This window comes from Micropterus dolomieu, linkage group LG21 (assembly GCF_021292245.1).
Source record: "Micropterus dolomieu isolate WLL.071019.BEF.003 ecotype Adirondacks linkage group LG21, ASM2129224v1, whole genome shotgun sequence".
NCBI classification, from domain to species: Eukaryota; Metazoa; Chordata; class Actinopteri; order Centrarchiformes; family Centrarchidae; genus Micropterus; species Micropterus dolomieu.
The window spans coordinates 24785152-24809878 of record NC_060170.1 but is presented as its reverse complement, the minus strand read 5'-3'; the positions used below and the strand labels follow the sequence as shown (position 1 = coordinate 24809878).

The 24727-nt window shown below is 40.7% G+C and overlaps 1 protein-coding gene and 1 long non-coding RNA gene across 2 annotated transcripts; both read left to right on the top strand.

Annotated features, from left to right (window-relative positions):
* The first annotated feature begins 8667 nt into the window (after positions 1–8667).
* LOC123960425 lies at positions 8668–10446 on the top strand. Its single transcript, XR_006822519.1, has 3 exons — positions 8668–8797; positions 8936–9032; positions 9472–10446. It is a non-coding gene; the product is annotated as an uncharacterized LOC123960425 (long non-coding RNA).
* A 9109-nt stretch (positions 10447–19555) lies between these two features.
* LOC123960315 (piggyBac transposable element-derived protein 4-like) lies at positions 19556–21577 on the top strand. The gene has a single exon (XM_046035000.1). The coding sequence runs from the start codon at positions 19556–19558 to the stop codon at positions 21575–21577; it is 2022 nt and encodes a 673-aa protein (XP_045890956.1).
* Positions 21578–24727: the final 3150 nt, after the last annotated feature.

The following is a 24727-nucleotide window of genomic DNA, read 5'->3' as shown; positions in this document are numbered from 1 at the left end:
GTGAGAATGTGAGAGAGATAATGAGAGGGAGACAGAAAAATACATGAATAGAGTGGATTAGTCCTTATTCAACTGGCCTATTTCCATGATCAACCTCTCAGTGACCTCTTACATTGCTCCTTGTTTGTTTCTTTATTTTGTTATTTCAAAACTTGTGGCTTCTTAGTTTTACTCATACCTGGGAGGGCAAGTTCTCTTGTGGCTGCTTGTGGTTTCAGCCACAAACCCAAATTCCCTCTTTAGACATAGAGGATTACAAAGGCCACTGTATGATAGATTAAAAGTGCTTGACATCACATTCATACTGTAAAGCCTTTGTTCTGTCCTCACTTCCTCATTAGAAATGTGCAACCTTTGTTTTCGGCCTTTGAGGGAACCAACGACAAGAATAATGTTGCCAGCTGAAAGACACCAATATCCTCCATGTAGGTCAGATTTGGTTACAGAAGCTCGATGACTGTGTGTGTTAATGACTTTATATTAGACACTGAATAGTTTAAACATGCACACATAAAGCGTATATAGTCTCACCCTGAGACCCAAGCCTTCTAGGTCACTCTAACTCCTTCCACATGTAATCTTTTACCAGAAATTTTATGGTAACAAGAGAAATTTTTAAACTTAGTCCTGACAGACAGCTCCCTGTGGCCACAAAAACTGGGGCACTGCAAGTTTCCTTTGAAGGTGGCATTCACTGTTGGTTCAGAGGACATCTCACTGCATGCTTATTAGCCCGAGGCAGGAGTTGTCCCTGCGTCATAAGAGCCCAAGGTCTGTACCAGCAGGGATTTGTCAGTGGTCGACATAGAAAGTATGAAGTTACTGTGATCTGAGTAAAAATGTAGACACTTTAAAATTTGACTTCATACTTTTTACTTTTACTAGCAAATAAGACAACTGGGGGTAAAAGCTTTGTAGTCCTGATATGACAATTAGGGTCCACAGTTTGTGATGAAAGTGGTCAGGCCGCAGTTATCAAGACAGCGGAACAGGCATGCAGGTCAGTCACAAAATCGTAACAACTGACTTGACAATAATCAATCAGGTGTAATTGATAGGATTAGTAAATAACAGCTGTATTCCATTGCTCATTTTCATGGGTTACTGACACACCTAAATGGAACAGAGCCATCATGTATTAATTACGCCTGTGTTTTTTTCCTGCTTTGATAAGTCGGTCATTAATTAAAGTTATTAAGTTATTTTATCCTCTCACTTTCTCTCTCTTTAATTGTGTTCATTGCTACTCTGAACCACTCATACATATATTACTGTGAGGACAATATTGTGGTTATTTGATCTTCAGTTGGCTGAAATGTAGGTGGCTTTTATGGTTCTTAAAAGACAACACCAGCCTGATAATAATCTGAAAATGATCAGTGAAATCCGTAATGAAATCATTTGATGTAAGAAAGTAAGAAGAAGATGAAGTAAGAAACCCACACCAGAAGTTACAAATGCATCTGTGTATTTGCATCTCAATCATAGAACAGCTAAGCAGTCAAAGTACATAATTTGCTCATACACAGCTCTCAAAATATGTCTGACATGATGTACTGAAGACATCTTTCAATAAAAAGTCTTATTATGGCCTCAAATGATAACCTGAAGAATATATAAAGTCATGCAGCTCTCTAATTCTCAGTGTGGAAAACCCCATTTTACAGAAAGAGCTAATTGAACCTCAGGTGTTCTAACATAGAATGTTATTGCGCAAGTAAGCAAGTACTCAGAAGCCACATTGGTTTTGCGCAAGTCCTGTACTTGTCTGTGAACACAGTCACAGTTTCTTGCAAACTGTTAAACACACCTACATTTGGCACATACATCCATGTGAAAGTTTCACTATCTTAAGTATGTGGTTGCAGTCATTGTCTTATCTTCCAGTCACCTGAAATTCTTGGGATTAGTGTATGTCTGAGCTGTCACACAGACTCACAATACACACATACACACACACACACACACACACACACACACACACACACATTGCATTAGTGTTTAAGGATACTACATTTCAATATCCATGTGTTAGTCTGTAGTGGGAAGTGTCTTTGTCTACCAGAGTTCCTCTACCACTTCCAGGAAGACCAAGGCTGTTTCCACTTTGGCAGATCAGGCGGCCACCCGACTCCAGTAGGCAGATTTCCAGACATGAGCTGGGACGTGCACTCCTCTACTCAGAGCTGCCATAGGAACCGTGCAGTTGATGGAACAACACACATACTGTAACAGCTTGCACTTGTACAGCTGAGTGAAGCCGACTGATGAAGAAGAGTAATATCAGACTTCAATAGTGAGCATGTTGAGATCCTGTTGCTGAATGGGAGCTCTCTCAATTCACAGACACTACACGTATGCATATACAGGTACAGGTGCTGGTCATATAATTAGAATATCATCAAAAAGTTGATTTACTTCAGTAATTCCATTCAAAAAGTGAAACTTGTATAATGTATACATTCATTCCACACAGACTGTGTTCATTCCTTTTAATTTTGATGATTATAACTGACAACTAATGAAAACCCCAAAATCAGTATCTCACAAAATTAATAATAACTACTAACTAATCAGCTAATTAACTCAAAACACCTGCAAAGGCCTTTAAATGGTCTCTCAGTCTAGTTCTGTAGGCTACACAATCATGGGGAAGACTGCTGACTTGACAGCTGTCCAAAAGACGACCAGTGACACCTTGCACAAGGCGGGCAAGACACAAAAGGTCATTGCTAAAGAGGCTGGCTGTTCACAGAGCTCTGTGTCCAAGCACATTAATAGAGAGGCAAAGGGAAGGAAAAGATGTGGTAGAAAAGTGTACAAGCAATAAGGATAACCGCACCCTGGAGAGGATTGTGAAACAAAACCCATTCAAAAATGTGGGGGAGATTCACAAAGAGTGGACTGCAGCTGGAGTCAGTGCTTCAAGAACCACCACGCACAGACGTATGCAAGACATGGGTTTCAGCTGTCGCATTCCTTGTGTCAAGCCACTCTTGAACAAGACACAGTGTCAGAAGCGTCTCGCAAAGACAAAAAGGACTGGACTGCTGCTGAGTGGTCCAAAGTTATGTTCTCTGATGAAAGTAAATTTTGCATTTCCTTTGGAAATCAAGGTCCCAGAGTCTGGAGGAAGAGAGGAGAGTCACACAATCCACGTTGCTTGAAGTCCAGTGTAAATTTTCTACAGTCAGTGATGGTTTGGGGTGCCATGTCATCTGCTGGTGTTGGTCCACTGTGTGTTCTGAGGTCCAAGGTCAACGCAGCCGTCTACCAGGTACCAAGTTTTAGAGCACTTCATGCTTCCTGCTGCTGACCAACTTTATGGAGATGCAGATTTCATTTTCCAATAGGACTTGGCACCTGCACACAGTGCCAAAGCTACCAGTACCTGGTTTAAGGACCATGGTATCCCTGTTCTTAATTGGCCAGCAAACTCGCCTGACCTTAAACCTATAGAAAATCTATGGGGTATTGTGAAGAGGAAGATGCGGTACGCCAGACCCAACAATGCAGAAGAGCTGAAGGCCACTATCAGAGCAACCTGGGCTCTCATAACACCTGAGCAGTGCCACAGACTGATCGACTCCATGCCACACCGCATTGCTGCAGTAATTCAGGCAAAAGGAGCCCCAACTAAGTTTTGAGTGCTGTACATGCTCATACTTTTCATGTTCATACTTTACAGTTGGCCAACATTTCTAAAAATCAATTAAATGAAATAAACATTTGAAATATATCAGTCTGTGTGTAATGAATGAATATAATATCCAAGTTTCACTTTTTGAATTTAATTACTGAAATAAATCAACTTTTTGATTATATTCTAATTATATGACCAGCACCTGTATGTGGTCAGCACAAACATCCATTTGCACACCGGCAGGCACACACACAACCAAATACGACAACACAGCTGTTTTGTGAATGATGTTTCATGGCCACTCTCTCTCCAGCCAAGAGCTTCATCAAGCCTTCAGGCTTCACCTCGGGGAAACCAACAATCCTCTTTTTTCCAAAGAACAAATGAACACATATTGTCCATTGAACAATGTAGGCACTGAAACTGAGGTTTATTGCACACCAGCAGGTTAGACACACATTTGAATCATGCTTGAATTCCCCTGAATGATCATGCAGCACCTTTTTTTGTAGTATAAAATCATATAAGCTCTGTCAGATGTGAATAGGGAGTGGTCTGGTTTAAAAAGAAAAGGCTGATTCAGAAGATGTGAGTCTGCCAAACGTTAGATGGCCAAGCACCAATAGAGTCTTAAACACCCCATTGTTTTTGCAGGCTTTCTCCTCCTTTTCTGAAAAGACTTTTATTGTAGTCAATACATATGATTAGTGTTTTTTTTTGACTCTGTTGCATAGTTTCATGTATTCTCGGTTCATCACCATTAAATTGCAAAACATTTTCAGTCTACAGGCTGTGAAAAATTGAGTGGCAATTCAGGCCTGAGTCAAGTGGAAGTAGACTATGAACATTTAATAATCATCACTTTTAAGACACTTGATATCCTGAAAAGAAATGTCACTAAAGGGATTCTCACAGTCATTAAGCTTTGGAGATTGTGGAAGGCAGTTCAACAGTACAACTAGCTTTTCTTGTCATACAAGAAGTCTCTCTGTAAACATCTTTGATTTATCACGACTCTCTTACACAACCATAACTCACTTTATTAGTGTTTTAAGTCTACAATCCTCTCAGCAGGAACACATCTCTCTCAATCTTCTACTGCTCTAACTTTAAATTACTTGTTGTGTTTCATCTGTTTTACTGGTCTCCATAAAAACAGAGGCAGAGCAATATTTTAGTTGTTGTTGGACAGTTGTCCTACACCAATGTTGGAGTAATACCCACAGTGGTGGACATCACCAGGCGTGTCCTGGCACAGTAACACGTATGACAGCAGCGCTACCCACAGAGCTGTAGCAAGGCACATCTGGCCAATTTGAACATGCCAGCTAGCTTGAAACCGTTACTTTCTGCCAGGTGCCCATCTTAGAGTCACACATTTATGGGTGTAACCTCAAATGGAGAAATAATATCATGAATGATCATTTATATCAGAGGCTGCACACAATGCAGTGGGCCCGCAGGGATTCAGAGTATAAACATCTTCATGAGACAGATCTAAAAAATAAATGTTTCTAATTGGTCTACAAGTGTATCATTTGTTTTTATTTCTTGGCCTGCCACATTTTGACACATTAGTTAAATCTACAGTAAATGATGTTTGCACAGGAGTGATGCAACAAAACAGTGACGTCCACAACAGATCATTTTCACGCTGTGCTAACCACAGGATTTGGTGCTGTGCAATGAAAATAACACTCCTCTCTGTTGAGTAAGAACAGCTTTGCTAAAGCTGAAAAAGCTTCGCACACAGTGGGTGGTACCATCTTCATGCTCAATCACTTATTTACTGTGTACCAAGGTTAGTGCAATCAGCATGTTTATCTATGAGCCAACGAGTCCAACTCTTCCACTGACTTTAGGGCAAAACTAACATCAAAATGCCTTCTTGACAAGTGCAGCCTCCATGTATGGGCTGCACTGGGACTAATGATGAACGATCAGTGATGGAGACACAAACAGGAATGTGCTAAAGATCCTGAGTGTAGTTCTTAGGAGTAATTGGTTGAAAAGGGCCAGTATGAGTCTCCTGCAAACACTAAAGGACTTCAGCCTCCTCAACAATGAAAGCCCTACTATACAAGGCTTCTATGACATCACTCATGTCCAGTTTATTGTTTCAGATACACGTCCAGGCTTTGATTGTTCCACCTTCGAGCTCTAAAGGTAATAATGAAGGGATAATGAAGTCATAGTCTCTCTAACTTCCATCACCAATGATATCTTGAGTCATTAGCATACCTCTGCAAGTTGTCATATCTGGAAATGTCTGATGGAGTACACCAGAGGGTTAAGATAAGCACAATGGCTGGATCTATAGAATGAAATGCAGCAGGGTGGGGTTAGGGGGGAGCGAGGGGGGTGCAGACAATAAGTCGACTCATTGACTAAAAACCTGTGAGTCACTGACTGGCACTGGAAGGAGACAACTCTCACGAGACTTCAGCATTGTGTTTCACTGCTCAACTTATGGTTTGAGTAACTGAAATATTTAGCAGAAACGTTGGGAGTGTTGTGGCTTGAATTCAATGAGCACAGATGTTTTTGTGACATATTGGCTGTGATTTTTGTACATTAAAATATTCCAAAAAAGAAAGAGTGTGCCACTTTGAAACTATACTCTATATGTGGCTCATGCTGTTCTCTCATTGTCTGAGCACTTAAGTCACTAAATCTTACTTATTATTGTTTACATTTTTTTCAAAAAGGATAACTTTGTTGTTTAAAAACAGAATCTGTGCAATGTGATTCTTCATTGACAATAGTGGCTGTGTTCGAAACGTGCTAAACTGCTGTCTCAGAAGGTGTCTAACAGGACAGCGAAGCTGCCCCAGTAATGGCCAGTTTTGAAGGCAGCATCGATGGTGATGCTGACTATTACCCATAAAGTAGCGTGGCTGCGGCTGCCGGAGCTTTCGAAAACTGGTCAAGATGGCGGACAAACAAGCCAAATTTGTACATAATATGTTTTTAAGTTTTTAGTATTTTTCTCACTTCGATTTTTGAAAATCTAGCAAGAACTAAACACTGAACTATAATATTAGCCCGTGACTGTAACCAACCAAGTTTGTTCAGTATGATTTCTGAGGCGTCTGTTGGCCGTTTGGCTTTTCAATAGCTAGTTAGCTGATGCTAAGGCTAGCGTCACTTCTGGCGAGACGCATGACAGCGTGCTGACGTCACACGTTGCTGTAAGTGCTGCCCTAGAAGGCTGTTTCAAGCTGCCTTCACTTGAAAGTGATGCCTTCTGAGGCAGCTGTCTATTACGGTATCGAGGCAGCGAGGCAACTGCCTTCCGATTCGAACACAGCCAGTGTGTTTCAGCCATACTAAGAAAATGATTCTATCCTTAAAATAGAATTGTACGTTCCAAATCAGAACATTGTAATAATGGTTTGATTTTTGATGAGTGGACCATCTATACTGAAGATCTAATCCATGCACACAAAGGAGTTTCCAAATATCACTCACACACTGACAACATCATTTCCTCAAACTGTTTATATGCAGAACAAATTATCCACTAAATAAATCTTATTCACGTGACGTATCAACACATGCCTCGGGTCACACAAGCGAGAGGATTTAGTTAGCAGCCAAAATGTAAACTGTATTTGCTTTTTAATTTATTTATTTTCTAAGTCATCCAAACAAATACAGTGACTAGACAGCTTAAGCAAGGATCAAATTAATTTACAGATACGGGGGTCATAGCACTCATTCAGACGCCACTACATCTTGTTTCGATTTTTATGCTGAGGAAGATAGCGAGGAAATGGAGCAGTGATGCGCAGCTGCTTGGAGAAAAGGTGTTTAAGAGAAAAGAGACTAATGGGATGCATTTCTAGAGGCAGTTAATAACGTTAAAGCAATAAAATATTTTCAGGCATGAGTACACTGAAAAAACTAACTTTGTGGTATAGTAAAATATATTAAATTACCTGTCATAATTTCCACATTGTAAATTAAGTTTCAGTGAGATCTACCATTTTTAGTTGTAAAGATTTTAATATTTAAACATTTTATTCACGTAATACACTTACTGTGTGGAAGGAGTAGATTTTACTATAAATTTACACATACTATTTTAAAGCTTAATAGTTGCTGAATAAATACCTAAAAATAATAAGCAAAATTTAATCCAAGTGTGTGTTTACGTTTGAATCCACGAATTTGCTTTTGAACAAGACAAGATACCCGCCATTATAGTGGTAATGGACCAAAGCAGGGCAACTGTATCTGTTTCTGTTTGAGACAGAGGTGCTGCATGACAGGGTTTTCTCAGGGGTAAGTAATTGTCTTTCTGTTTAACTTTTGTGATATCATTGCCACTATCTCAAGAGCTGCCTGGCTTAGAAAACCCCTGCCACTGTTATAATGTTACCAGGACTAGAAAAGTGCAGTTAAGGTTACGTGCTGACTAACCTGAAATTATTACAATTTCAGGTTAAGATTTGGAGTAATTCTACTCGTGATAGCAAAGCTGAAGCTGCTTGTTTCACTAAATAAGTTATTAATGTAACATTACCAAATTAACTTTATACATGCTGACTAGGCTGGTGTGTAACATTATACAATAAAGGACAGTGTTGTATTTTAGCACAGCTGACCCCTTCATTTAGTCTGTAAAAACATCTAAAGTTGTAAATAATAGTGTGGTGTTTTAAATAAAATATGTTTGTCAGTTTCCAGCCCTTGTTTTAACATATTTAATGTTATATGTATATGTTACCAAACACTCTGCAAAATGCCTGTTTAAACAAACGTGTAAAATAATCATGTTTTGTGGTATTGTCACCAAATTCGAACAGGGAATAGGTACAGCTTCAAGTAATGATTCCATTGTGTAGTAGCTTAAAATGCAACCTGGAGCTCAACCGATTCATAGTAGTTCATTTTCTTTTTGCTTCTTTTTATTAGTATATTTAATTTAACTTGTTTTTTTATCTTGTCAGGTAAGAGTAAGTTCATCTGTAACTTGCTATTTAAAAGTTTTATAAGCATGTGTTTCTTTAACAGGAAGCAGGACAGAACAACAGTGAGTTGTGTTATCATGTCAGGCCCAGATTGTGCTGCAGGACGGGCTAGTGAAGTGTAAATTGAGAGCACGTGGAAGGGGTGATTGGACTATGGCTGCAACATGGTCTTATTCATGTAGGTAGAAAGCTTTGCATGCATGTTGAACTACAGCTGTTATTTTTACAATTTCTTTACTGTGTAATGTAATTTAAAATTGTAGCTAAATGGACTAGATCCTTGTTTTAATATCAGAAATTGTCTGTTCATTTACAGAGTGACTCTTTGGACGGGGCAGGAGACTGGACAGTTTAGGTCTAAGGAGGAGGAAGGATTGACAAGAGATTGAGAGGAACTTTTTAAAGATTGCCTGGTAAAATTTTCTTGATATAAATATAAAAAAATATATTTTTATTGTGATGTAATCTAAAGTTACTATTGAAGTAATAGAGGAAGACATACAAAGAGATGGAGATATTCCACTCAATGTTGGCAAACTAAATCTTATTTTTCAATGATTCAAATAAAGTGCAGTTACAACAATTAAGCTATTGGGTTACGAAGCCATAGGGTTTCCTGGAACTGTAAAGATGCTACAATCTGTGGAGTGGCAACAAACTTTACTAATGCCAGCTCACTGTAAAATAGCTCTGCTTATGATAAATTGAGTCAATCTATGTTTAATGGTGGTCATGTTCAGCACATGTTTATTCTGTCCTGCAAATAACGTGATTTAATAATGAGGATTTAAACAGTTTTTTTGTATTGTTTTTTTAACGTATCTTTTTCATAAATGTTTTGCATGAGGACAGCCGGAGTGATGCCACTCAACACACCTCAAGACTACTCCTGGTAGTCCATGGTGTCTATGATGGAGAAGATCCAGTGGATGTGGCCATCCTTCTTTTTGAATGCAAGGAGATGTTGCCAGGATGCCGCAGTGCTGCTAAAGCTTGCACGCTGCTTATGGGACTGATTTATGCCCTCAACTTTACATATCCCCCAAACACTGCGCTACACCTTTAAGGTCTTGCAGAAACTTTTCCTAGAAGTGGATGGGATTAAGCTGTCCCCAAAAGTACCAGCTTTAAAGCTGAAGTTTCTGTTTTAAATGCTATTGCGTAGCAAGTGTTGTACTAGTCATGGTACATCTCTGGTACACTCACTTCTCCATCTTGCAAATGATTGTAACAACTTGAAAAGACACTGTCACCTGCATCCTTCATCAGCTTTGACTCTCTAAAAGACTGTTAAATGTGGTCAGTTGGGACCAGGACTTGTTGACTTTGAAAAATATACTGAATATAAATATCTATTTCAGATGGGTAAATACAGTGGATAAACATGTTTTAATGCATTATGGTTTTATTGGCACACAGAGTGCACAAGTCCATAATACTGGTTTGAATTTTGCAGTTTTTGTTTTTGTTTTTAAAGCACCATGTCAAATCTATGTTGGATGCAGTGGAATTGTCTTTGAGGGCAAGGTAATATTGACCAACAAATCTTTGCAATAATTACTGACAAAGAACATTGGTGGTGGGTGGAGTGGTATTGATAGGGATTTCACCGTTAATGCTCTGTCAGTTTAAAACTTCACCTTTTGTTGTTTTTGTCATGTGATATGCTCTTCTATGTATGACACTTTCTGAGGTCAAAGAAGCAATTTGGAATTTTGTTTTTATTCAGTACAGCCAAAATGACTATTCTATATCATCTTTATATCTATATGTCCAGGAGATGTGAATTTTAACTGGTGTTAACTGTCACATAATAAACTAAACTGTTTGTAGTTTATTGTATATTTTAGTTGGATGATTTGTGATAAAAGTACAATAAATGCTTAGCGAAAATGTAAGATTTATTAAAAGAAAATGAGCAACATTTACATGATTATATTGAGTAATATAACACCATGCAAATAGGTCATTTCAATTGTCAATCAGGAAAAAATATAATAAAATCTACTTATGACAAATACATAGAATTTACTTAATATTTTTGTGACAGTGATGTTCCTGTATTTGAAAAATATTCATTGACTTTACTAAATTTGTTTAAATAAATATAACATGCAAATTTAATATAATTAAGTAACATTTACTTGTTTAGTTTGACTAAACTAAACTAAACATTTAGATGTTTAGTTTAGTGTTAAGTAAATTTTACTTGATACTGGCAAGTGCGTTGTACTTGAAATAAGGAGAGTAAAATTTACTTAAAAAGTACTCGTGCAAATTGTTATGAGGATTTTATTAAGTAAATCCTGCAAGTTATTTTTTTCAGTGTATATGAGGCAGTATTAATTTAAGCCTATCAGGTTTGCAGAAAGATGTTTGCACAGTAGTCCTCTGTTAACTGATGCTTTCACTTTCAATTAAAAGAGCAATAGCAGTAGTACTTAAATCCAATACTTACGTAAAAGTACCAACATAACAGTGTAAAACTACCACATTAAAAGCATGTATGGAAGTATTATCAAAAAAGTAGCAAAAAGCAAAAAGTACTCACTGGTTGTGCAGTAAAATGTGTCCTGTGACTGATATATTATTATATGGATCTATCTAGCAGAGTTTCAGGAGCAGGATCACACCTCAGTCATGCCACGTCCAGCTTTTCTATAAATACCCACCTAACCCTCTCCTCCTCATTCACTCTTGTATTCTGCGCTGCTCCCTGCCACCTTACTCTCTCCTGTGTCTTCCTGTATTGTCTCCTCTCCGGATCCTGAAGGGGGTTTGTCGTGCCTGGGTGCTATGGCGGATTCCCCACCGAAGCTTTTCCACAACCCAGCAGCAAACCGAAGAAGTACAAGCCTCGCACACAATCTTTGATTATAAGTCAGTCTATGTTTCAATATTATAAACAACATGTATACAGAAGTGAAGTTTAAGAGGTGTGAGTAAGTGGCTTGTGCGAGGATGTTGAGGATGCCTACGGTCTTAAATCCTTGTGCAAACAAAACAAGATAACAGCACTGAAAAAAATAAAGGCTTCCTGTGTTGTACAAACGGATAAGGAAACACTAGTGAAGACTGAAATAACAATTAGATTCCAGCTGTCATAAACATAAGGTAGGCATAAGCCCCACAAGAAAAGCTATATTATAAGAGAAATTTATGTTGCGCGGTGTTACTGTGGGATCTCACACAAAGCAGTTTTGCATTGTGATCCAATCCAACATCTACAATCCCTCTGATGGCGTACTTAGAGATAAATCATTTCCACAGTGTTAACAACTTAATTTGTTTTTGTCTATTATTCCAGTTGCTCCGTTGAATCTCCTAACCACCATTAATTGTTTTCTCTCCATGGGTGTGACTTGTATGCAATGTAGTGACGAAAAAAAGGTTAAAATTGCTGAGAGAGGAGGAAAATTCACAGCCAAATGGTTGGCCACGACAGGGCACAGTGGTCTTTAAGATAAATATTACGAGCCTCTACATGTGGAAAATTCACATCTTCTCAGTGTAATTTCCAGATAGGAAGCCAGTTGATAGAGAACCCTTCACCTGTTGTGTCTATAAAGCCCACACTTATTATTTAGGAGTATCCTTCAGCTAATACTGCATGTGCTCAAGTGAAGAGAAAAATATTTTTGCCCAGATGAGACATGTTTTTCAGATGTGGGAACTGAGAGTGCTACAAAGGCTCCTCTGTCCCCACCTGGTTTCTCAGACATGACTCAGGCTGAGAGAGGAGGATGATGTCTCATAGTAACAAGCTTCCCTGCTCTTTGCTGTGACGCCACAACAGCAAAGAGCAGGGAACAAATCTGTGCCTTTACTTTTAGTCATATGTAAGACTAACAACACCTCTCACCTCCATGTCTGCATCTTTGCGCACTTAGGTGAGCCTCTTCCACTCTGCTGTAGAAAAATAAATAAATAAATTGATAACAGATATATTAAACAGCCACATTGGTAACCCCTTGTTCATCAACTCACAATGTAACTTTCTGAAAAACACACTTACATGAAATACACCCGAGATTGTCATTTGTCTCTTATGGAGGTGTTGCTTGACAGTTTGAAACAAACAGTTCCACAATGTATTTTTGCACTCATGCTAACTAGTGAAAATAATCACCTATTCAACTTAAACACTTGCAGAGGGATGTCAGTTTCCTCACTTTGATGAAGTCGTGAATATGTTTAGGTTCATTTTCACAAGTCTTTTCGTTCATTACATTTAAGGGGATGGTTCTTCTTGATATTAAGGCACCCATCTTTAAAAGACTGGATGAATACAAACCTTTAGATTTAAGGTTGATCACTTAACAGTTTGTATCTTTCACAATCTACCCGTCCTGTGTAAACTCATCCTTCACAGTCATCCAGTTTAGGCTGCAGGAACAGCAAAAGTACAACACAATAAGAAAATACATATGGCTCTTTTATTTTGAACATCAAACATAGAAGCTGTGGTTACACTTGGTACTTACCAATGAGGTACCAGTTATAGTGGTAAGTAGCTAGAGGTGTGACTTGACTTGACTAGAAGAGTGGTTGTTGTGCGCCAGGATGACAGACTTGTGTCCCTCTCTCACACACAGATGCACCACCCCACGCACCCCCTTGTTCTGTGACCTGAAGTGAGCATCAGGGGATGGTAATAAGATCCATATGTGGTCACTTCCTCCCTCTACTGCCCTAATGTGAGGAGGAAGTATTAACAGGACTACATAATCCATTCATTTACTCTCCAGAGGAAGAAGAGAGAAAAGGAGATTTACAAGCTTCCTTGCACAATAACTTTCTTTGACATTGGGATGTGCATAAAGCAGCAGACCTGGAAGCTTATTGCTTCCCATCATAGATCATGTTATTGGTCACTGGCATTTGGTGAGGCTGATCCCAAATCAAGCCTGTAAAACTAACTGAGCAAAACAAAGATAATGTGATTGTCTATGTGAATGTCTTCAAGAGACAGAACAATCAGATATTGTGATGACAGGGAGAATTGCCAAACATTGCTCATTTCTGTAGAATCTCATGACTTTTTCTAGATGCGTAATTTGTAGTATTGTATGAATAGTTGTGGATCAACTTGTTTTTGGCAATACAGTGCTTAGGCTTGTGCAGAATCACATATGAGAGCAGTCAAACTCCCACAAGTCAGATTTCAGCTTGAGGCAGCATTTAAGGTAGCAAAGGAATAAATTAATGATCCTGAAAGATCTGACACAAAGGTTTACATGGGATAGTGAGTCATGAAGGCCCAATGCTGAGAAATGAATTTGTCGTGGGATGAATGAGCCACCTTTGAAGTTCGAGGGAAATGTGATTTCCCAAGAAATATCAGGTTATCACTTCGGTTTAGTTGATTCTCATAGTCACAGTTCATGTCCACACATGACAGAAAAAAAACAGAACCAACAGAAGAGAAACAGATACCCAAGGAGTTAAGACAAATGCAATAACTACATAAAGAAACAGGTTGATTTATTCTTCTGATTTATTACCTCAGTAAACACTTTCATAATGAGTTTATGGTCTCAATCACTAGTAACATATGGTTAATTTAGTAAATTATGGTCCCATTTAGAGGTGAGTCGTACCCTCGTCACTATGTAAATTTAACCAGCGGCCTTTTTGTGTTGAGTACATTTAGTTTACGCCTGTTTTTAAAATGACAGTTAACGTGAATTACAGATGCACCTAGCTACGCAAGCTAGCTAGCTCCACACACGGCCGTCAGCTCCACCATCTCGTCCAAATATGGTCAAGTCCGGTGCCACTGGTTGCAAAACCGGCCAAACTCGAGGCTTCAAAACGGCAGTCCACAAACCAATAGGTGACATCACAATGACTACGTCCACTTCTTATATACAGTCTATGTTTAACGTACACTTTTCCAATAGCCTTTGTGTCGTTTAGATTTGTTGGTAAATAACTACTGTGAATGATCCTTGGATACCAAGTTAGTACCACACACTGTGGCTCTTTCACATGAGTTGCTTTCACATTGATCTGCCAGCGAAATGAATGCTTGTTTGTTACTTTCAGCACTGATAAATAATCGCGCACAACACCCACAATTCATTTGCTGATATTTTTCCCATCCAGGCCATTTGGATCCAATTAAAGGCAACATGTAAACAGTTCTTGTAATCTGGGAGACTCCGACGCAAACAGATGATTTATTATTAATAATAAAATCACAGCAGAGCATAAAACTGAAAGGGATAAGCCAATGATCAGCATCAACTGTCATGCCCAGTTTCCCATGAATGCATACAAAGGGTGGTGTGAAATATTGACACATGTTAGAGGATTTGTGACACATTCTTCAAAACAATTGTTGTGTTTGTTTATTATTGTCTGAAAGGGGTTCCGGTCATTCTCTCTATGTAGCAGACAAAACGCTTTTGCACAATCCCCAAATGTGCCATATTTTGTGGCCTTGATGCTTCAATGTGGGAATCTGTCACATTACAACAATAACAACACCCATATGCTGAGCCAGAGGTAAATGGCAAAATGGGATTTCCTAAGTAACACAGCACTTCTTGACACATAGAAACATTAAAAGGCTTTTAAAGTTTTCCTGTATAGGGAGACATTTCAAACGGGACAATAATTCAACCAATAATTATTAGCTAGGAAGCTATAATTGAACAGTTTCCCATGCTGGAGTGTGCAGACTCTTTCCTCCTACTGATAAGATAAGTATCTATTAAAAGACCCGATGTCTATGTTAATGCACAGGCTGCTTTGAGGATATAGACAAGCATTACAATGCTCACACGTATCTTCAAAACATTTTTTTTATTTCTCTATCAAAATTTAAGCCTTCAAACCAGCTTTTAAACCTTCAATAGCAGATAGCAACAGGGAAAACAAACATCTCTTGTATGTTACTTCTCTGAGTGTAAACTATATTTTAGAAATAATGATGACCAAAACAACCTGGAGCCACTTTGATTTAGTACTGTAAATACTGTAAATGTTTTGTGTAATGTGCATTATCTCTTATGACAGTCAGGTTAGCTGCATGTAAAAAAGCCATAACTTGTAAATGGTTGAAGCCCCAAGCCCTGGCAATTGAAGACTAGGTAAATATTGTTCATCAAATCTGTAAAATTGAAAGATTAACAAAAAATTAACACACTTCCTAAAAATACAGCAAGGTAAATTCATCAGTATATGGTCATGGTGGGTGGACTTTATTAGGCCCCTAAAACTTTACATGAGACAGCATGAATACTACCACTCTTCCCTGTTGTGTTTTGTGCTGTTAGGTTTGGTTTCAGAAACTGATATCTGCTAAATATAACCAAGGGATGAATATTGATATATCTCTACCTGAATATTTATGTTTTCTTTGAATCAAGAGATGTATTAATATTGATAATGGGAATTCAGTTGTACTGATAGAGTCATGAAATGTGGTGAAAGGATGCAGAAGCATGCAGAAACTGTGTTTTTGAAACTGTGCAGAAACATGAAACCTGAAAATGAGGATGATTAAAAAGGCTGCATTTTCTGACTACAAGCGCTGAATTGCTATAATAATTACAATACGTCACATATTGAATTTGGCTTAGACCAGAACCAGCAGAGGCCCTGAAAGTGTGCCAATACTAGAGCCAAGGTCTCCCTGACCAGGTCTGTCAGTCCTGGTCAAGCACTACATGCATAATGAGAAACACATGGTCTCACAACCAAGAGCCAAGTCAGATCTCAGGTCGGTGTGTGAGAGGCAGAGAAACAGAGACATACTCTCATTAAAACATTTTAATCAACTACTCAACTAAGAGCAGAACTTTGTACACATAAAAAGTAATAAAAGTGATGTTTAGTACAATGAAGACTCTTTCCCCCTCCCTCTGTATTCTGTCTTCTATCTCCATCTAGTGGTTAAAAGTACAGTTTTACAGGCAGCTTTCCTTTTTTTTTTGCTCTGTGGCTTAACCTGTTGCCTACCACAAAGTAGATTATCTCCAAGATAAGATATAGAAACCATTTTGTTGTTTACTTGTGTAGCTTTTTTTTTATTATAAGGAGTAACGTCCAAGTCAGATAAACATGCCTGACTGCTTTTGAACAAATTAAGAGAACTGTTAAATCACAATTTGTTCTCTATTATCATTTAATAAATGTTCGTTGTCATTACCATATTCATTGTGAGTTATCAGTATAATTTACACTAACAAACAAAAACTCTGGTGAGCAGATTGCTGGTCTGTGGCCTCTCATTAGATCTTAACAACATACTTCACAGCAAAATATGGCAAATATGACAATCTCAACCATGGTCTTCTTTGTTATTATAAAATATACTAAAGTATCAGACTTATACTTTGACAATGAGAACAAAAGATGAAACACTGTTCATCTTTACTCCAACTTAGTGCTGATGAAAAATAACTTCCTCCCAACCACCACAAGAGGGCATTGTGCCACTGTTGCCTAAAGGGAGGGGGCAACCAGGTGAGTCTTTCAAGGTCAGTGTTAAAGATTACATTGAATATATGGGTGGGTAAGAGGGCTTTCTAAATGTACAGCAAGACAGAGCACAAGCCCAATTCATGTCACACTTTTGTTAGTGTTAACTAACATGTTATTTTGCACTCAGAAGTCAGTTTGAACAATCATGTGAGAAATTATGATTACTCTTTTGCTAAAATATGTTGATGAGTTACTAACAAATCCATCCATCACACTGCTTATGATTTGCTTTCTCAATTCCAATCACATCGGCTAAGACTAAGGATGCCGTTGGCAGTGGAAGAAGACATCACTATTAATAAGCTTCTCACCAACATGCACACGCGCACCTACCCACACACATACGCACAGCATACACTGTGTCAGGGAATGACAGAGAGAAGGGCTGGTCTGTCTTCAGCAGGGGCTGCAGTGGTTGCACCATTTGCTCACATGCTGGCAGATACGCACACACACACACACACACACACACAGAAACTATCTCTGAACTCATCCATGAGAAAAGGATCTGAGCTGTAGAGGAGCTGAGTTAGCCGCACATCAGACACATGCACACACAGACACACACACACACACTGAACGCCTGAGCACCCATTGGTCGGCGTCTCTCCACCCCACCGCGGGAGTCTCTGAGGGGTCTGCTGCAGTACTCTGCTCCAGGGGCCTGGAAACACTGGAGTGAGCCATTTTTTCCCCCTTACTTCTATTTTTGGGCTGGATTTCGGAGGTCCACAGACTCCCTCATTTTCCACTGTTTTCCAAAGTACTGGTTCCCAGTGTACAATCACAGCACAGCTCCAATGCCTTCTCTGCAGATACAAACAGCTATAAAGTCTGTAGCTCAGACAGGCAATATGATACCACTGAGACAACAAGAATCTGTGCAATAAGCTAGTGAGGAAGGACGCATAAATTGTGCCTCCTCTGCAGGGCCCTGGGGCAGCAGCTCAGTGCTCAGCCAGCCATGTAGACTCAGGCCACAGCTAAAAGAATTTGGTGAGGACCCTTCCTGCAGCCCATCCCCCTATGAGAGAAGACATGACTTAACTAGTCTCCTCCCAAGCATGGAATACATGACCAGAGTTTTGTTGTTTTGAAGTCAAACTCAAAGGTCTTGTTTTATATTTTCTGCCTTCAATTGTAATAAAACTGACTGAATATGGTGTTTATGTGTAATTAATAACAGTGTATCAATCAATATACTAGGAAACTGGTAGGAAAATATCAAAAACATTCTGAATTAGAGCTCCCTCTGCTTATCATAGGGGTGATTCACCTGAGGGAAAACACTGCATAATAAAGGCAGGGAATAATAGGTGGTTTGTTAATTCTGCCATTCATTAATAAACACAGCTATGACTACAGATCATAAGCACAGCTATGATAAATTGTTATACTAAAAGTTGCATAATGGAATTAGTGATGATAAACACAGCTGGAGTGGTTGAATATTACAGGTATGTTAGGCTACTTCATGTAAGGTAATGGGCTTGTTGCTGTGATTATTTACACAGACCATAGTAGCCTAATTAAAATCAGGCTGTAAAATAGAAAATGCCTTCAAGCACAACCAGCGGAGGATCAATCAATCTCATCAGGGAAAGCTCTTCATCGTCAGTCCTGGAGTAAAACACAAGAGTATCTGCCCACATTCAGAGAATAGAGGGAGGTCCCTAATTCCACAATAGCCTATAGGGCTTCAGATTCATGTAGGAACCTGTCAGAGGAAAGAAGCATGTTTATGAATGAACAAGCTGCTTCTCTGCCCGAGTTCAGTCTGTTTAGCAAACGGATGAATAAGGAGCCCTGTGTTATGTGGAAACATCCATCATTGCATTTTAATCATGTGTTTCACGCATTTCCTTTTATTGTGGATGCATACATAAAAACCCTAATGCACTTTAAAACAACAGAGGTGTGGGTGGAACGAGACCATTTCCAGTGTGTGAGCTGTGTAGAGTGGTTATTAGAAAGTTTCCACAACCCCAACTGTTCAACTGATTGTTGATTGACAGGGTATGGTTTAGAAGGTTTGGATTTTACGCAGTGGTTTCTGTATCTCCGCGGCCTCAGAGATGGGTATCCGGCTTATTGATAGCGGTGAATGCCAGCGGGCATTAGAACAGCAAGCGGCCATCTGCCAGCCTAGCGAACTAGCAACCCCACCAGCTGCAGTCGCAAAACGCCCTACAAAGCAGGACATGCATGCAGCTTCTGACGTCTGCGGCCACACTGCGCTACAAAGCCCAGAAAAACCAGGAGCGGAAACAATGAGAATCAAGCTTATAGACGCCGCATAGGTCCACGACAAGCAAGTTTTTGAGACAAGGCTGCCATTAAGTGCACGTCAGTTCATTTCGGATGACCGGTTTGTGCGATTATTTCCCCACGTTGAAAAAATATATATAAAAAGACTCATGCAGGGGCACTTTAATACCCCGACATGGCGACGGCAAGAAAAGGGAGAGAGCTTTTTACTATTTTGGAAACTAGCGCGGACACAGAAAGTACCACGGTGTGCGACAGTCAAGACTCTCCGCTTAATCTTTCAGCCGATGTGAAGTGGTTTGAAATTCCTTACAGAAAGCCAGACTCGGACGAGGAAGACGAAGTGCGGGAGGAGGAGGACGGCGAGGGGGAGAATGGATTCACGAGCACAGCAGCCGCGGCGGAGGCTGCAGACGCGGCCAGCTTCATCGCAGGAGGAGGCTGCAACATAATTTTAGTCACTGGCAGTAATGGGATCAAGCACGACGAGGAGGAGTACGCAGAGGACTGTTATTATTCTACCTCCACTAACTGCTCTGATACCGCCTCAAACGATTCGGATATTGATTTCTCCGATCTGGAGGAGGAGGAGCGCAGGAGTTTTTTCAGCTTTGAAGATGACTTGGACGAGGACTGCACTTCTCCCGACTTCTGGGGCGAACCTGACCAGGTAATTTCAATCGAACCATTCTCCGCTGTCAGCGGCCCTCAGCACTCGCTGGGGGACGATGCTGACACCCGTGACTATTTCCGGATACTCTTCCCAGATTCTCTTTTTGAACACATGGTAGAACAAACAAACAAATACGCCCTCTATCGGCAAAGGAGGAGTGGAAAATCAGACCCAAACTGGCACCCCACTGATGTCAGAGAGATGAAAGCTTATGTAGGTCTGAACATTCTTATGGGCATCAACCAGCTTCCAGATACTGGCATGTACTGGGCCAGTGACATCTTCATAGGGAATGCAGGCTTTAAAAAAACTATGACAGCCAGGCGCTTTGAAAAAATCACCCAGTATCTGCAGCTGTGTGACCGTGAGTCTGAGCCTGTGCGTGGAGAGCGTGGATATGATGGCCTCTTCAAAGTCAGGCCTCTCATTGATGTGGTGGAGAACACCATGTGGGACGCGTACACGCCCAATCGCTGTTTGACCATAGACAAGTGTGCCATTGTCATGAAGGGACGTTTCTCCCCCACCCAGTACATGCCCTCCAAGCCCCTGAGGAAAGGGCTGACAGTGTGGATGCTGTGTGACTCGCGCTCGGGCTACTGCCACCGGGCTAAGATGTACGTAGGCAAGCCCAGTGACGATGAGGCAGCAGCCGCCCTGGGCTACAGAGTGGTGACCTCTCTAGTGCGTGGCCTGGAAGGTCAGTACCACCATCTCTTCATGGACAGCTTCTTCACCTCAGTGCCCCTCCTCCAGCGGCTGCTGAGGGATGGACTATATGCCTGTGGGCCCACCCAGCCGGGGCGCAAAGGTTACCCAGAGGTCCTCCGCCCCCGTAATGTCGGAAAGCTGTCCCAGGGTGAGTTCTACCAGTGCCAGCGTGGCAACCTGGTTGCTTCGGTGACACGGGATGTCAAGGTGGTTAGCTGCCTCTCAACCAACTCTGCTCCAGGGATTGTGGGTATCAGTCCAGGCCGGCAGCAGCGTGAGGCAGACGGGGAGGGTGAGAGTGACAGCATGGAGAGCTCAGGTCTGTCTTTCGGTGTACCTCGACCGCTGCCCTTGCTTTTGTATCAGGAGAACATGAGGGGTGTTGACCTGTGTGACCAGCTGAGGGAATGCTACCAGGTTGGCAGGCCATGTAAGAAGTGGTGGCGCTACTTCCTGTGGTTCTATGTCAATCTGTGCATTGTCAACGCCTACATCATCCTGAGGGAGAGCCGAGGGGGCACGCCGCCAGCAGGCTTCAACGGCAAGCATTTCACCCAGCGCCACTTCCGGGTGCGCCTGGCGCAGCAGCTGATTGGAGACTACCAAGGGGCAAGGGGCATGGAGCGGGCAGCACGCAAGAGACACGCAGATTCACCCATAGAGTACGGACACCGCCTGGAGCGCATGTCAGAGCGCTCTCGTCGCTGCAGGAACTGCACCAACAAGGGACTGCGACATGAAAGTGTGTTCGGCTGCAAGATATGCAATGTCCACCTATGCAGGGGAGGATGCTTCTCTGAGTTTCATAAATAAAATTGAACAGATTTTTCCTTTTATATCCTTTGTGTAATCAAACAACTTGTGTCAAGGGATTTTTTTAAACAGTAAAACTATTTGTAATTCCAAAGGTTACCACTTCAAGTGCACAATATAGTCACACACTTTATGTAGAGCTAGTTTTAGGATAGAAGTATTATTGCACGTATCATAGAGAAAATAAACTGAGAAAGTGTCGGTTATTTGAATTAGTATAGAATGTTTTGGCAACTTGCCTTCTGTAACACTGACAGAATTGCCTTGTGTCACTTTTTTTATACATTTAAAATAATGAGAAGGATTTTATATGAAAAAGAAGAAATCAAACTTTTCTGCACTTACAATAGAACAGAAAATGTTTACTATGGGAAGTTTATCTCTCTCCTTTTCCAAAATAAAAACTTCATTATGATGTACTTAACCGAGTCACCTGTTTCTTTGTGTGGTATTAAAGCATGGACAAGAGGGAAAACAATGTTAATGAAATCTGAGCATGAAATAAATCTGGTTTGAAATAGGTTCAGCTTTGGTTGCTTCTTACAAACACATTACAAATTTGTATGTCTCTGGGCCTTCAAGGGGACACAGCTTGGAGCAATTAGAGAGTAGAAAAAAGCCCCTCAATGCTCTTCAGCCAACAGACCGAGTGATGCCATTTCTTTCTCCAACCGCACTACAGACACAGAGCCATCTGTGACTCTATTACACTGGGTCCAAACCCAAAAAGTGGTACTTGTTACTGACATGATTGGAAAACAGAAGAAAGATGGCAGAAACACATTTTTTGGGGAGAAGAATCTTCAAGTCTGATTTGGTTAGACCAAGAAGAAAGAATGAGGACATTCATTTGAATCATGTAAATCAACGTGTACACATTTAGCTAAATGAGTGTGTGCTGGATCAAAGCTTTTCCTGCAATCCCAGGAGAGGCGGACAGTTGAATTAAGAAATATTTGTGTTAAACGGAATGTGTTTTTTCGTCAGTTCTTCTCTGTCGACTCTGATATCAGGCTAGCAAGCTCAAGGCTGTATGTAGGCACAGATAGGCCGCTTCAGCAAGTCAGACTAGCCGTCTCCTTCTGAGGTCTCTCTCCTTCCTCCCCCTCTCTCTTTAGCACACTGTCTATCTTCCCCTCTCTCTCTCTCTCTCTCTCTCTCTCTCGCTCCCTCCTCAGGGTCTGCTGTGCCATCCTACACATTCACACACACACACACACACACACACACACACACACACACTCACATATTACACACACACACACACACCCTCCCTCCCCCTTCACTCTGCTCTCTTGCTCTCCCTCAGCAGTTCCCCAGCTGGGAGAGGGTTAGTCAACTGGACGGCCGTCCCGCTGATCTGCGGGAGCCCCTTTGGGGAGTTACCATGGCAACCATGGCCAATGAAGACAGGGAGTCGCCAGCAGGCCCGCGTGGTTGTCATGGTACTCGCTCTGGCTATGGAGGTGGGAGGTGCCAGAGGCCACACCTCCCTACCCCTTCTCCAAAACCAGGCAAGGCTGTGGTGTGTGTGCCTGTGTGTGTGTGGAGGGAGCTGGCTGGTTGACAGCCTGCACACTGTACACGGAGCCAGACTGGTTACCAGGCAGGCTTTGCTACAGCACAGCCAAGACTACAACTGCTGCCAAAAATGAACTGAATGACATGAAACTGCTGCTCTGGAGACGTCTTCATGCAGGTGTAGGGTTCAGGGATTCAGGGAATGTGTCAAAGTCGGTTCTGTATCATACCAAATCATCCTGAAAGTTTCCATTCTGTTTTATTGGAGACCATGAACCACACTGCTGCTTTGCAGACATCATCCTGCAGGTGTAGGAGGCATAATTAGCTAAATCTGCAGAGTGTACTATGCTACATCTAACCACGCTGCAAATTTCTGTTCTGTTCTAGTCAATCATACAGTGTTTAGAGACTCTGTATTTTCCATTTCTCCAACATTTGCTGAGTTACATCAATGGCCTTAAATCTTTCTCTACCCACACTGTCATTATACTATCAATGTTATTACAGTTCCTTACAATGATTGATACATTAAAAGCAGTTTTTAGGAATTTTTGACATATTATTTGAATTAAATTTTGTGTGTTTCCACTCAAATATTAATACATTTTCTAACAGGCTCAAGTGACAAATGTTGACAGGTCAATTACAGCAGCTGAAATGTGACTTTAATTATTCAATTCCCATTCAACCTAATTCAATAGCAGTGCAGAGGACATGTACACCAGAACAATGGAATCTGAAGACTGTGCTGGTCACTATTGTGCTTTTGTATTATTAATGTTGAGAGTAGAGCATTGTCAATTTTATTCTCCCCTTTTGTGGGCTGAATGTGAAATCGTGAGGTCGTATTTGTGCGTCAGAACCAAACACTGTTCTCTCTCTCTGGCTGGGTGGGTGTGCAGTATCTGGTGTCACAACAACAGCCAGATCTAATGTTTCCAGGATGGATCCCAACCATAAAATGCTCAGCTCTCAACATGTTTCCCCTCCTGGGCAGGGAGAGATCTCTGAGTCTCTGTCAAGAACATGGGCCTGGTTTCACTTAAGAACCACTGGTTGGGTAACACATGTACTGCTGAATCATGAATGTGCCTTTGTTCAGTTCTTTCCTCTGTTGCAAAATGAGTCCATGTCCATGGACAAGGATGAGCGTGAGAATCCCCACACATCAAATCCTCTGTGCTTACTGATTCATTGTTTGTCTCTTCGCCGCAGCGTTTGAATGTTCATCTCCCAACAGCCACGATTGTGAGGAGACGATGAATGACTTTTTAAATATAAATTGATCATATCTGTTAAAATTAATTAGCACATCATAAAGAAGCCCATCTTCACCTTCACAAGTTTATCTTATTAAAGGACTAGTTCACCACAACATCAACTTTCAGTTTTTTACATACATGCAGTGGTGTACAGGGTAACTAGTGAATTTACTAAAGTACTTTTCAGGTACTTGCACTAAACGTTTCCATTTTATACTACTTTATGCACAACAATTCAGAGGGAAATACTGTGCTTTTTACTCCACAACATTTGACATGTGAAGTAACATGATTCAGAAAAAGATACATACAAACATACAAACTTACAGAAAATTTATAAAATTGAATGCATGGTTAAAGATTA

What these genes read in the sequence shown, in the direction of transcription:
- LOC123960315 (XM_046035000.1), top strand. Translation starts at nt 19,556, where the DNA reads ATGGCGACGGCAAGAAAAGGGAGAGAGCTTTTTACTATTTTGGAAACT.